We start from the raw sequence: 14,115 nt of genomic DNA, 5'->3' as shown, positions 1-14,115 counted from the left end.
GGCATGTGCCACCACGCCTGACTAATTTTCTATTTTTAGTAGAGATGGGGTTTCACCATGTTGGCCAGGCTGGTCTTGAACTCCTGACCTCAGGTGATCCACCCACCTTGGCCTCCCAAGGTGCTGAGATTACAGGCGTGAACCACCACGCCTGCCCGTATTATCTTGCTTAATACTTATCTTTGCACTGTTAAGTATGCCTTTACCTCTGACTTGATGTGTATGTCAAAGAGCATACTTTGACTCTTAGCTGCTACAGAGGGAGCAGTCATGCGCCTGATCTACCTTTCACCAGGGTGGTTTTCCAACAACTCAGACTTCTTTCATCTGCTTGTTTCCTTCCAATACGGCATTTCTGTGGGTTTCTTCATGCAGCCATAACCTTCTTTCTCTCCAAAGCAAACCGGGCCCAGGAGGCTTCTTTCTGCGCCTGTCCAGTATTCCCTGCCCTGTCCCCAGGGTGACCCCCTCCTGTCCAGCAGCTGAATTTTGCTGCCAACTTCTGAGCTCTGCATGGCTGGATCCTCCGTAACACCTGCTCTTCCTTCTTTTTCTACCAGCTCCTCTAACCTCAGCACTGTTTGATCTCATTCCTGTTCTCTGATTTCTTCCCCAACATTCGCACTTCCTAGCGGGCTCCTGTTCTCCAGGGCCCCTAATTTTGCAGGTCTCTCTGGGATCTGTCACTGCTGGGTCCCTTGGTCCCCACCCCCCTGCCCTGACGCCAGCCACCCCTTACCCTTTCTGCTCTCTTTCCTTAAGGCTCCATTCAGTCTTTAGTTATTACATTTTAGAGTTTGTTTTCTCTACCCCAGTTTCACTGATTATGGAGCCTACAGTGTTTATTCCCCCTTCTTCACCTTGTCATTCTATGTGGTCTCCAGGTGAAGGGAAGATACTATTGTAATTTAAACTTACCAACATGAACTCCTATTGCCACAATAGTCAGAGAAGGGGGCTGGGCACAGTGGCCCAAGCCTGTAATCCTAGGACTTTGTGAGGCTGATGTGGGGGGATCACTTGAGGTCAGGAGTTCAAGACTAGCCTGGCCAACATGGTGAAACCTCCTCCTTACTAAAAATACAAAAATTAGCCAGGTGTGGTAGCACGTACCTGTAATCCCAGCTACTGGGGAGATGGAGGTTGCAGTGAGCCAAAATCGTGCCACTACATGCCAGCCTGGGTGATGGAATGAGACCCCATCTCAAATAATAATAATAATCAGAGAAGGGAATTCTTTATCGGTATAGGTGGTTTGTTCCCCCAGCTACCTGGACAGAGTTAGCAGCACTCTGTCAATGTTTTACATGGCCACAGGCAGCTCCCTTTTGCTTTTCTGAAGAACAGTTCCAAACCATGTTCTCACTCTGTAGACCCCCCTACCCTCAACCACTCTTAACAGAAAAAAATAGAAGTTCACAGATGTGTGCTTCCCCAGTCCCCTTTTTCCTATGGTAAATGTGTCTATAATACCAGTGTGCCCCCACCCTTGGCTCCCATCCTGGGAAGAGATGTCCTTTCTCTCCAAGATGACAATCTCTTCCCCTAGGTACTATGCTTCATCCCTTCTACAAGTATCTAAACTTTATCAATTATTTTTGCCTCTGGTGGTTCATTTTACAAATAAAATTATTTCTTTCAACCTAAAACTAAATGTAACTAGATAAAGAATCTGAAAACATTTCTGTGTCTCTGACCCCCTTTTAAGGTTCCTGCCTCTCCCTCATTAACAGTGCATGCACAGCCTCTGCTTCAGGGCCTTGCCATTCCCTCTGCCAGCCATTGCATCAGCCTTGCTTTCCACCATGCACAGAAACTGCTGTTGCTAAAAGAAAGTCAAAGTTGTCCCAATGACAAAATCCAATCACCTTCTCCTTTAAATCCTGTGTACCAACACCCATTGTTTTGATGTCTAGAGTGGGCAATCTAGTTCTATTTGTCTGTTCTCTTCTATCCGAATGTTAAATTTCATGATTCCTGACATCATATAATCTTTATCTTCTACTTCTGAGTCCCAATACCAGGTAAAAATGACCCAGTTTAGAAGTGTTTTAGCAAAATGTTTCTACTCATTGCAATGCACAAGTTAAAAATATTACAGTAAGTCATTTATTATATATTTCCTTTGAATGTAAATATACCTTAGTGTATGACTTTTATGTGTGAAGGTCATTACAAACAAGAAGTTTTACTGGGGGGAGTAGTAGGAAAGCATTACTTATTTTTTAAAAAGTTTTTACTGATTCGGTGTGGGAGCAAGTACACCATTAATAGTTGGAATTTATGTGGTAGGTATGGGATATATATGGATTTATAGAAAATTTTGACATTTCTGCAGTGGAGTTCTGTTTTGGACAAACTTTTATCATAACAAATTTAAATAAATGAAATACTAGCAATGGAAAGCAAAGCACATGACTATATGAACAAGATTAGTTACTAACAGTACCGAGACAACAGGTACTAGACTGGTAGCTTTGCTATGTGTCCTAGAAAAAGCATTGGAGACTAAAGGAGTTTTTAGTAACTTTATTTTCTAAAACTCCATCCTACAACTATGTTTTCTTCGACATCTCCACTTCCTTTAAAAACAAATAGAATCAGACAAAAGCTTATCTTGACCAGGTTTTCAGTCAGCCGAATTCAGCTTTCAAAGAGGTGAGATCCACCAAAAGCAGCCGTGCGCTCGGCCTCTGCGCCGCGCTGGGTCTCCAGCAGCGCCGGATGACGTCCCCAAGGCGCTGTCCGGGGAGCGAGTCTTCGAACACCGCAGCGGAGAGGGACGGGCGCAGGTCGTAGGCCACCACTGCGTACAGTATGTGCTGCCGCTCCCCCGAATACGGCGCCTGCTTGGTAGTCATTTGCCAGAGAGTGATGGCAAAGGAATAAATGTCGGCTTTAGGCGTCACGCCCTCTCCTTTCAGGAGCTCCGGGGCGCGGTGGGTGTATGTGCCTCCTAGGGGGTAAGAGGGTGTCTGGAAGCACAGCAGATCTTCCAACTTCTCAGAGCAACCGAAGTCACTAATTTTACAGACATCCTGCTCACTGATCAAGATGTTCGCGGGCTTCAGGTCCAAGTGCACAATGCTTTGCGAGTGGAGGAAGAGCAGGCCGTTCACAACATCTAGGGAGTACTTGAGACACTTTCCCAAACTTAACTGTCCTCCAGTGCGGCAGTGAGGCTCCCCCGCGTCCCCCTCAGGGTGGCCAGCGGCGCCATAGATGACTTGGTGTAAAGTGACGTTGCCACCGAACTCCATGATGATGGTCCCTAGGCTATTGGACCCCGCGGGCGTGCGCGTGCTGGCAGCCACCACGCGCACGATGTTATCATGGCGCAGCCTTGCTACGTTGAGCTCAGCCCAGAAACTCCGCCGAGATGCTAGTCGGTTCTTGGTGCACTTGTTCACTTGCTTTATGGCCACAGGAACACCGCGGTAAGTCGCCTTGTACACCGAGCCAAACCCTCCGGCTCCCAACCTCTGCAGCAAGCACACCTGCTCCCAGTCAATGGAGCACCAGGCCAGCCGGCGCGGCAGCCGCGGGGCCCGAGGAGGAGTGGCCCCCAGAAGCAGCTTCGCAGGGAGCTCGGAGGGACTGCTGCAGGGCCGCGCGTCCACCGATGGGGAAAACTCGCTCCGGAGGTAGGGGCGTAGGGCCAGGGGCGAGGGCATCGCACTTTGCAGGGGGACACCAGGGCCGCTGGGGTGAATGAAGAGACCAGGGGAAACCGCGGGACTTTGGAAACATGACTGACTAGTCCTTCGCTCCACCTCATCCCTTTTCTCCTTTTCCTTCACTTGTTCCAAATGAGCTACATCTGTGCTGTCACTCAGCAAGAGTTTTTATCAGATGGAGGGAGAAACCGGAATGAAGCACAGCTATCCCTTTCAGATGAAAGCATTTCCCTTCCACACTTGAAGTGAATTCTTATAAAAACAAGCTCATGCCAGATAAACAGCATGGAGCTGCCCCAGAACTCACCCCTCTTTTACAGTATTTCTTTAATTATAATAAAATACGTTTTTTTAAAGTCTCATCCGCTGCACATTATCAGTCCTCAGACTAAAGAGACCACAAAGCACGATGAAATTGTTTCACACTTTGCAGGCTATAATGATTGTTAGTGTCATTCTCCAGCTGCATTAAATCACTTCCAGCAGTTATTGGCTAAGAGTTAAAATGCAAACAGCAGACATTTGTTTAACCAATTACAGGGAAAAACTAGGTGCAACATTCATATGGATAAAAAATTGCAACCTTAATCAATCCAAATAGAACCACTGATACAGGTCATAACACACACCTAAATTCATCAGTGGAAAGGAGAATCCCCTGACACTCTGCAGCTTACACAGCAAATTAGCAAGACATCTTAGCAACATACTGACTTCCTAACAATCCTTCCTTTACAAGGCAATTTGGCCCACCTGGTCAGCTCACTTGCAAGAGAGTTCTAGACTTCGTAGCAAATGAGTTACGGAAGTTTTGAACAAGAGTTGGGGGAGAAAAAAAGAATAGAAATGATTCAGAGTTGTGATCAGGGCTTCAAATAATAACACATATGGGAGAATTGTAGAAGAGGAAAAATCTGAAGAAACAAAAATGGCATAAAATCACTAGTACCTAAATATAATGTAGAAAACCAGAAGTTGGAATGAAATTCAGGGTATTGGCCATCAAACAGTAAGTTCTTCCTTTCTGATTTTTATAATGAAAATTAATTTTCTAGCAAGTGCAGTGAGTCATGCCTGTAATACCAGTGCTTTGGGAGGCTGAGGTGGAAGGGCCACTTGAGGCAAGAATTTGAGACCTGCCTCTACAAAAAATAATAAAGTTAGCTGAGTGTGGTAGTGCACTCCTATCGTCCTAGCTACTTTGGAGGCTAGGGCGGGAGGAGACTTGAACTGAGGAGTTTGAGGCTATAGTGAGCTATAATCGTGCCACTGCACACCAGGCTGGATGATAGAGCAAGACCCTGACTCTAAGCAAAAAATTAATTTCATACCGTATCTTTGGAAAAAGGACCAATAATAATACCATAGTCATGAGAAAACACACACACACACACAAAAGTGTTAGGATCTGTATTTTAAAAAATCAAATGGTGAAGTTCCCTTCTTCTAAAGCACCTATGTGCTGGGTTATGTGTAACCACATTTTAATGATAGCAGTTGTATGTTTTTGAAGTATATTGATTTTGAGAAGGTAAATTAATAAACATGAACCATTTACAGAAGCAATTTGAGGTCTGTGAAGCCCTGGAATAGGATTTCTATTCTATACTACCTGCGTGGCTTAGTATGTGATCTAGTGTGTGTATAATATTTAACCTGCTTGAGCCTTAATCTTTTTTTTTTTTTTTTTTTTTGAGACAGAGTTTTGCTCTTGTTGCCCAGGCTGGAGTGCAATGGCATGATCTTGGCTCACTGCAACCTCTGCCCCCTGGGTTCAAGCGATTCTCCTGCCTCAGCCTCCCAAGTAGCTGAGATTACAGGCACATGCCACCATGCCCAGCTAACTTTTGTATTTTTAGTAGAGACGGGGTTTCACCATGTTGGCCAGGCTGGTCTCAAACTCTTGACCCCAGGTGATCCACCTACCTCAGCCTCCCAAAGTGCTAGGATTACAGGCGTGAGCCACCATGCCTGGCCAACTCTATGGAATATTTTAGTAGAAAGATTGCTGTGTGCAATTGTGTCAAACCCCAAATATAAAAGGATGCCAATGAATAGAGAAAAAGTAATACAATTATATTCTATAATAAATCTACATTGCAAAATTTACTCAGTAACTGTCACCTAGTTGGGATTATAATTCAGGGCTCTGAAATGACTATATAATAGGAGTGCTGTGAATATTAGCAGAGTAAGAGTGCCTTAACCCCCTAGATATTACACATAATGCAAGATAATGTGACTTATTATATAATCTTTATTTTTAAGATAATCGCATACACAATTCATTTTCAAAGTTGGTTTTACTCTTTACACAAAACATAAGGTATTAGTGAAAATGTGGCATTCTGTGTATTTATAAACCCCAAGTTCATTAGATCTATCATCTGCCAATCTGCCCAAGAATATTTAATTGAATATCCAATTTACAACAGCCTTTGTTTTCTTTTTTAAGGTATCTTAAAATATTTCTTTTACTCAGCAAATTGCACTTACCCTGAAAGCAGGATCTATCTCCCTATTTATTTTTTCTCCCCGTAACACAGTACCAAACACATTTCTTATTATGTTCTTACTTTAATTTTGTTTTTTTCTTTTTGAGACAGTGTCTCGCTATGTCACCCAGTCTGGAGTGCAGTGGTGTGATCTTGGCTCACTGCAACCTCTTCCTCCTTGGCTCAAGTGATCCTCCCACCTCAGCCTCCCAAGTAGCTGGGACCACAGGCACACACCACCACACCCAACTACTTTTTGTATTTTTTTGTAGAGATGGGGTTTCACCATGTTTTCCAGGCTGGTCTTGAACTCCTGAGGTCAAGCGATCTGCCCGCCTCAGCTTCCCAAAATGCTAGGATTACAGGGCACTGTGCTCGGCCCTTAAGTTTAATGTTTAATCCTGATTTGGTTACCAAATATGTGTGCACTATGTAATATTTTGGATCTCAAAAATGGGTAAAGCTTTAGCATGGTGGTAAAAGGCCCTTAGGGGCCAGATGGCCTGGGTTTCTTACCATCCCAGTGCCTGTTTCCTTATCTGCAAAATGAGGAAAATATGTCCACCTCAGGATTGTTGTGAAGAGTAACAGTTTCAAATACTTAGATCAGGGCCTCAATGCTAATTATTATTTATAAAACTCATTTAAGAAACCATGTGTATGGGCTTATACGAATAAGAAACAGATTTGTTAGGTAGTATTGGTTTAAAAGTATCCTATCAGGGCTGAAGTAACTCGTTTTCATGTTAAACTAACATAAAATTTGAGTATTTTTCTGCTTTTGAATTTTGCAGTTAAAGGTATAAAATCCTGCTGTATTACTGGTACAGTATATAGTAAAAACATGGGTGGAAGGTTAACACTGATCTGATCAAATGCAATGTGCCTATGTCATCCCCCAAAGGCAAAGAGCAAAATGTGTTGATAACAAGGAATTCTCCTTGGAATTATATATGAAACAAAGGAGACAAGATAAACTGCACCTCCTGAGGAGCGAAATGCTCTCGTGTTCTTGGCGCACAGGCTTTACGTGTTTTGTTCTTTGATTGGCAGCATGACTATTAAGATACTTCCGTATCAAACACCATATTTATCACAAGAGTAACAATAGATACCAGAACGGATAGCTCCTTTTAATTTGACTTTAATCAGAGCCTGAGGATCGCGGATCGTGGGAGCGCGTCCTCTTGACCAACGTGGTTGGCTTTCTGGGCACGCTGGGCCTGAGCCGCCCCAGCTCCGGGGGCGCGCACCGGGTTCCACGGGTACCGGGCACGGCGGGGCGCTGCGCCCTCCCTGCCTCCTGCGCTTGCTGCGCTGGGGCCGAGGAGGTGGCTCTGCCTTTCTTGATTCCCCAGTCTCTGGAAGACAAGCCGCCCTCACCGCCTCCTGGCTGCCCGTGGGCTCGCCCGCTGGGGCTTTTGTGCGTTTCCTAGTGCACGGGCTTTCGGCGCGCTGGTGCCCGGAAGCACGTGGGCGAGGCCGTAGGTCCCCGAAAGACGCTCAGAGTGCGCCCAGCCTGCCCTTCTGCGTACGCAACAAACTTTCCTTTCTCTTTAGAGTCATCACGTCGTCTTTTGGAAGGCAGTCTTAAAAAGGCCGTGAAACTCAACAGCAGTCTCAACAGCACATAAAACCCCACCGACGGCGGCCGCGCTTGCGCCTGCGCACTCTTGACGGCCGCCCGAGTCCTGGCAGGGGACCGCCGGGTTAAGCGTTCTCGGGTTACAGCGGATTCGAGAGGTTACAGTGGATTCCAGAGGTTACAGTGCGAAGAGCGCGAGTATTGCAACCGTGCAAGTGTGGTATTGCTGGTTACAACCGTGAATTTCATCGTTGAAATTTCACTTTTACCTTTTTTAAGACTAAAAAGTTAAGCTGTAGATGAATATATACGCCTTACTAAAAATTCCCTAAGATTATAGAGTCAAACTTGAAAAACATATCAGTTTTTTTTACTTCAGTGGAATTATACTATTGACATTCTAAAATCTGAATTTTATACTTAGCAATATAACATAGACTTGTTTCTATGTCAGTAAGGTACAGATACAGCTACTTTAATTTTTATATGGTCCATATAATATGGTCGGGGCAGATTTAAGTTTGTGGATTGCATGGAGCACGTCCCTGGATGTGACCAGCGCACACTATCTGTTTCCATGCGGGGAGGTTGGGGTTGGCTGCTTCCACTTTGCCCTGATCGCTTGGATTTTGTGTTTTGACTCTGGAGATATGTAAATAAATTTTTACTTCTCTAAATACAGCTAAACTTCACAGAAGGTTTTAAGACATACAAATGTGTTTCAAACTGGTTTTGGAAACCTTTGAATTTAATGATATCTTGCAATTTTCTCATATTTTTAAAAACATAAAATGCTTATAGATATTTGAAAATTTGAAATTTGATCTGATTAAAATGTGGCTGTCTTGAATGATTTTGTCCAATTTATGATCACATACTGGCATCCTCCCTCAAGCCAGACTATGTTTGCTTGCTTGTTTTTGTTTTGTTTTGTTTGTTTTTTGAGACAGCGTCTCACACTCTGTCTTCCAGGCTGGAGTGGAGTGTCGCGATCACAGTTCACTACAGCCTCCACCTCCCTGTGCTTAAACTTTCCTCCCACTTCGGCCTCCCAAAGTGCTGAGATTACAGGCGTGAGCTACCACGTCCCGCCTCAGAAAATGCTTTCTAACTTTGTATTTAATATTTACTAAATTCTGTATTTTTCACTGATAAATGTGTCAAAATAATAGGATGTTTGAATAAAGGATCCAAAAGTAATATACTCTATTCAATTCACCATCTTTACTCAATTTTAAGCAAAATTTTCTCATGCGTGTCATTATGGACTCGTGGCCTCTCATAGATTCAATGTGATTTAATCAACTGCAATAATTATTATTTTTGCTGCTCAAATTGACACACTTTGGCCAGTGGGGGGCCCTGTTGTGTTCTTTTGACACAGTCCCATTACTATGAATTATTTCTTGCCTCTTGGTACATACAGCAAGTTGCCTAAGGCTCATAATGTCTCCTGGAATCAGTCATTTCTCCAGGGTATCCTGGAAAGATGCCATAATCTCAGCATTAAGTGCACACATTAGGTTCATTCTCTTAAGCCCTTGTTACTAGTTCATTTTAGCTGACAGAATTGGAAAACATATACTCTTTTTTTTCTTTTAAAAGGCATGGGTTTCTATTGATATTTCTAATTCAGTTCTGACAGTATGATTCCCAATTAAAGCATTTAGATTTTACTATTTTCCTTCTCTTTCCTTATACTTGAAAGCTGATTCCAAACAAAATTAATCTAATTACTAATTTATCTGATAAAATTATTAAATAACATTTAAGATTTCTTTGCAGTTGTTTTTATCCTTATACTGTATGCCACTAACATGTGTAATCAAATTATTTTCTTGTAGAGTCACTCCTCATAGCTCATTCTGTGAGGCTTTGTTTTATATAAACCATGTATGATTAATTTGTTTTCAGTTCTGGGAGGTTGTCAGTATAACTAGCTGGCAGTTTTCCTAGAAGGTGGCAGTTTTCAGCCAAGAGGTTTTTTTCTTTTGTGATAATAAACCTTTGAGTATGGTAGAAAACTGTAAGAGTCTACCTTATGAGACGTGGGTGAAGGGAAAATCAAGCAAACGGATTTCCCCAGTTCTGTATGAAAATTTCATTTAGCCATTATCTGATCCTTACGTAGTGACCAGGTGCAACATTACACACAGAAGGTTCATATGCACAAGTTCTGGATGGCACCCAATTCTATCTTCTACTATTCAATTTCTGGCAATATTAGAACCCACAAAACTTCATGTATTTCATTACAATTTAATTTAGTAAATAGTAATGATATTAAAGCCTTTAAAATTTATTCTTTCTCTTCTTTGAGCTTCCTTTTATAATATATAACATTTCCTACCAACATATTATTATATTATACCAAAGTTTACAATGCATAAATCCAAGTGATTCTCTAAGCTGATTTTATCATAACCTAGTCCCCAAATCTTTAATTTTCCTTTTTCTATAGTTTCTCTTTATGTATATAGAATGTATCTTCTTAATGCCTCTTAGTCGACTAAGATTTTTTTTTTGAAATACTAACAATTCCTTTCTCACCTGGCCTTCTGCAGCCTAGACTTATCTGAAAAGAGACTTAACTTTATTTTTAGCCATTCTAAAATATTCGAATATTCTGCCTTTTCTTTCTTTTTTTTTTCTTTAGGCGGAGTTTCACTCTTGTTGCCTAGGTTGCAATGCAATGGCATGATCTCGGCTCACTACAACCTCCACATCCTGGATTCAAGCAATTCTCCTGCCTCAGACTTCCAAATAGCTGGGATTACAAGTGTGCACCACCATGCTCAGCTAATTTTGTATTTTTAGTAGAGATGGGGTTTCACCACGTTAATCAGGCTGATCTCGAACTCCTGACCTCAAGTGATCCACCTGCCTTGGCATCCCAAAATACTGGGATTACAGGTGTGAGCCACAATGCCCAGCCATATTCTGCCTTTTCTAGATGGAAAATATTCTAATTATTTCTAGGATGTGCCTTCTTAATGGCTTGAGGATTGCAGTGCTAATGGTTTGAGGCTGGATTTTTCTTTGTTCTTCTTAATTTTTTTATTTTTTAAAACTTTACAATACACCATGGCAGGTACCATCTGCCTGATAGGTGTGAGGAAAGATGACTGCCAGCCTGCTGTCTAAAACCCCAGGCAGGGCATGTTTCTAATCTGGGCACCGATTGGCCCCACCAGTGAATCAAGACCAGCAGATTCTCTGCAAGTGCCCTAGCACACCAGGACACTCAGAACGTGACTTGAGTCTTGGCGAGGCTGAATTTTATATGAGATTAAGAGGCACTTTATAGCAAAGCTCTGGGCATCTCCGGTTGGCATCTTTGAAAGTGGAACATCAGGACACTTGGAACTCTACTCAAGGCGATTTTAGGTGACTCTGGGGGCAGAGAAGGAGGAGGAAGTCAATTATTCGGTCTTTAGCTGTTGTGAGATGGGGGCCAGGGTGTGGTCTTAGTGGGTCACACTTGAACAGGAAATTGACAGGACTTCCCAGTGGTTCTCTCAACCTCTTTAGTGAGGTTTTGGTTACTTTCTTGGCAACTTGTGTCAGAACCTAATCTTTCCATGTATACATGAAACAATCTAATTGGCATGGTGACTTCCTTGGTCCTCCTTTAAATGTTTCAGGATATCATAGTTCCAGGATCCATAAAGGGGAAATTAAAATTTGGGGTCACCCTGGTGTACCTATTGCAGATTTAAAAGACCATGCACTATAATGGTCCGTTACAAACTGAGGAAGGCTGGAAGTGCCCTGCTGACATTTAGACATGGTGGTGCCCATGGCGAGTTGATCTAGGCTAGGGAGGAAAGCAGGATATCTTCTTATTGGATGCTATAGGAAAGACATAAGGGAGGGGGTGTGAAACCAAGGCTAGACAAAAAGATTTAATTTTTGATACCTACCCAAGACCGGAGGGTGCTGAGCTGGAGTTGAGTCTAAACACGGTAACCCAGGATAGCAAAGGCAGGTGAGGAGGTGAAGTCCACAGGAAGACAAGAGGTTCACCAAAGACTGGAGGCTCGTCCGCAGCCTCCTTTGCTGAGCTCAGGTTCCCTACTACTACAAATTCTTGTGGAAATGAGGATTATAGTTTCAAACTTTAAATTAAGACTCTGTCACATCCTAATCTGTACACAGGAAGAGGAAATAGAGAAGCACGCACACACCAGTGGCTCGACTCCCCAGCCTTCTTAGAATCTTAAGTTTTGTTTGCTCTGTTGATATTGTTGTGTATGTATGTAACAAATATGAGAAATTAATTTAATGACTTTCATAACCCATTTACTGAGTAACCCAGAACATATCTGAGAGTCGCTTTTCTCTGTACAGGAGATCCCTGGGAAGCAGTGAAGTATATGGGGGAGGGGCACCTGCCTCAATGGGGCTTCAGTGCTTCTGGGAGTGGGGAGTGGGCTAATCATCATGCAAAATCCTTGCTCCTCCACTCAGACCAGTGGACACTTACTAAATGTTCCCCTGTTATTCACAGTAACATTTGCTTTAGGCTTTTGTATTTATTAGCTCACCACAGTGTAATTCTTAACAATCCATGGAACGGTCAGCGGGAGGCTGACTTGAGGTTTATATATCCCAATTATCATTGACACTTGTTTTCAGAAAAAGTGAGTTGCCAGTTACCAAAACAGAATGGCTCGGTCCCTTCCACCATTGAATATTGATGCAGCTCTTGCCCATTGACTATGTCCTGTTATATAACCAGATGTTATAATAACTTGAGTCCATATTGGTCCTCACATTCGGCCCAACCCAAACATGGTGGGGAAAGGGCAATAATTTGCCCCAGATGGCCCCACAGGAGATAGCAGACATATTGTAGCTAGTGTCATTTTTTCCACCAAAAGGATCAGTGTTGAGTTCGTGTGTTTAGCAACCTTGTCTATCCAAGTGAAGTAGGACTGCGACTCCAGATTTTAACAGCAGCCAGTGTCAGAAGAAGTAGGGGACCAGGCTGCTGCCTCATGCCTGTAATCCCAGCACTTTGGGAGCCCAAGGTGGACGGATCACGAGGTCAGGAGATCAAGACCATCCTGGCTAACATGGTGAAACCCCATCCCTACTAAAAATACAAAAAATTATGCAGGCATGGTGGTGTGTGCCTGTAGTCCCAGCTACTCGGGAGGCTGAGGCAGAATTGCTTGAACCCGGGAGGCAGAGGTTGCAGTGAGCTGAGATCACGCCACTGCACTCCACCCTGGGTGACAGAGCAAGATGCCATCTCAAAAAACAAAACAAAACAAAACAAAACAAAAAGTAGGGGCAGGGAAACACTAGAAGAAATATAGGAAATTATTCAAAACTAGTCACCATTTTGAATAACTTGGATTTTACGTTGTATTGTCCCTTGTTAATTGTTTCCTGTGCTTTTAACTTACACTTCTCTACTCCTTGGTTTGTTTTATTAAATAATCCACACCTTGTCTTCCATGTTCCTACCCTCCCTAATCAATATATTACCATGTGATGGGTAATTATAATATTTGGCTCTAGTTTAGGCCATTGGTTTAAATTCCGTTGCACTACATGATGACATCAAGCTGGAGTAGGTACATCAACATATTATTGTTAGTGGTGTTCACAGGGAGAGAGAAGACTGTATTAGCCTGATTCCTAAGAGAGCTCATGAAAACTGAGAATTACTTAATGATAATTTTTCAATATAGAAACAAAATTAGGCATAGCATTGACAGAACAGGAATAGCCGCATTCAATTTACTACAGTCCACAGTTAACCACTGTATTAATTAGAGTTCTTAGGTTCCAAGAAGTAGTAGAACCCAACTTAAGCAAAGAAATTTATTGGAAAGATTCTGGAGGATTACAGACCCAATGGGAACCTTAAGAACCATGCTCCAAAGTAGGCAAGAAGTTAATTCCTAGAGAACTGGGAAGCAGGAGCCATGGCAGTGGTCCCAGCAGAAAGCTAGGGCCAGAATACCACCATTGGATTGATTCTTCAGCCCTTCCTTTAGTCTTCAAAGCAAGCAACCGACAGGCCAATTTCGTTCATTTTCTGACTTCCTGGCTGTACCAGTGTACCCGTAGATACACTGGTACATAATTTTGCCTCCTTTTTTGGGAGGCAGGCACCTAAAAATACTATTTCAACCAGACCATGAACATCTGGAGGGAAGTAATTTCTCTAAATGTACAGCCAAAGGCAACGAATGTCCTCTGCATTTACCAGGGGATGCACCTCTGGCAAAGACCAGAGCAATAGAGGGGAGTGGAGGTTTAAGCTACCCCGGGGTACCTAATTCCTGCATTCAGCTGTGATGGGTCTCAGTCCTCTAAGCCCCTCGTGCTATTTCATGCTCAT

General features: G+C 43.0%; 1 protein-coding gene and 1 non-coding gene across 2 annotated transcripts; both read right to left on the bottom strand.

Annotated features, from left to right (window-relative positions):
- Positions 1–2,514: 2,514 nt before the first annotated feature.
- Positions 2,515–3,674, bottom strand: MOS (MOS proto-oncogene, serine/threonine kinase). The gene has a single exon (XM_032759746.2). It carries the CDS (start codon positions 3,672–3,674, stop codon positions 2,634–2,636), a length of 1,041 nt encoding a protein of 346 aa, XP_032615637.1. The 3' UTR covers positions 2,515–2,633.
- A 7,240-nt stretch (positions 3,675–10,914) lies between these two features.
- On the bottom strand, positions 10,915–11,025 carry LOC116813991 (small nucleolar RNA SNORA3/SNORA45 family). The gene has a single exon (XR_004371098.1). It is a non-coding gene; the product is annotated as a small nucleolar RNA SNORA3/SNORA45 family (small nucleolar RNA).
- Positions 11,026–14,115: the final 3,090 nt, after the last annotated feature.

This window comes from Hylobates moloch, unplaced genomic scaffold (genome assembly GCF_009828535.3).
Source record: "Hylobates moloch isolate HMO894 unplaced genomic scaffold, HMol_V3 SCAFFOLD_9, whole genome shotgun sequence".
Classification (NCBI taxonomy): domain Eukaryota; kingdom Metazoa; phylum Chordata; class Mammalia; order Primates; family Hylobatidae; genus Hylobates; species Hylobates moloch.
Note: the sequence above shows the minus strand (reverse complement) of the source record. Positions and strands in the feature narration are given on the sequence as shown.

Bases quoted from the DNA above. Each gene is read 5' to 3' on its own strand.
- MOS (XM_032759746.2), bottom strand. From the start codon at position 3,674: ATGCCCTCGCCCCTGGCCCTACGCCCCTACCTCCGGAGCGAGTTTTCC.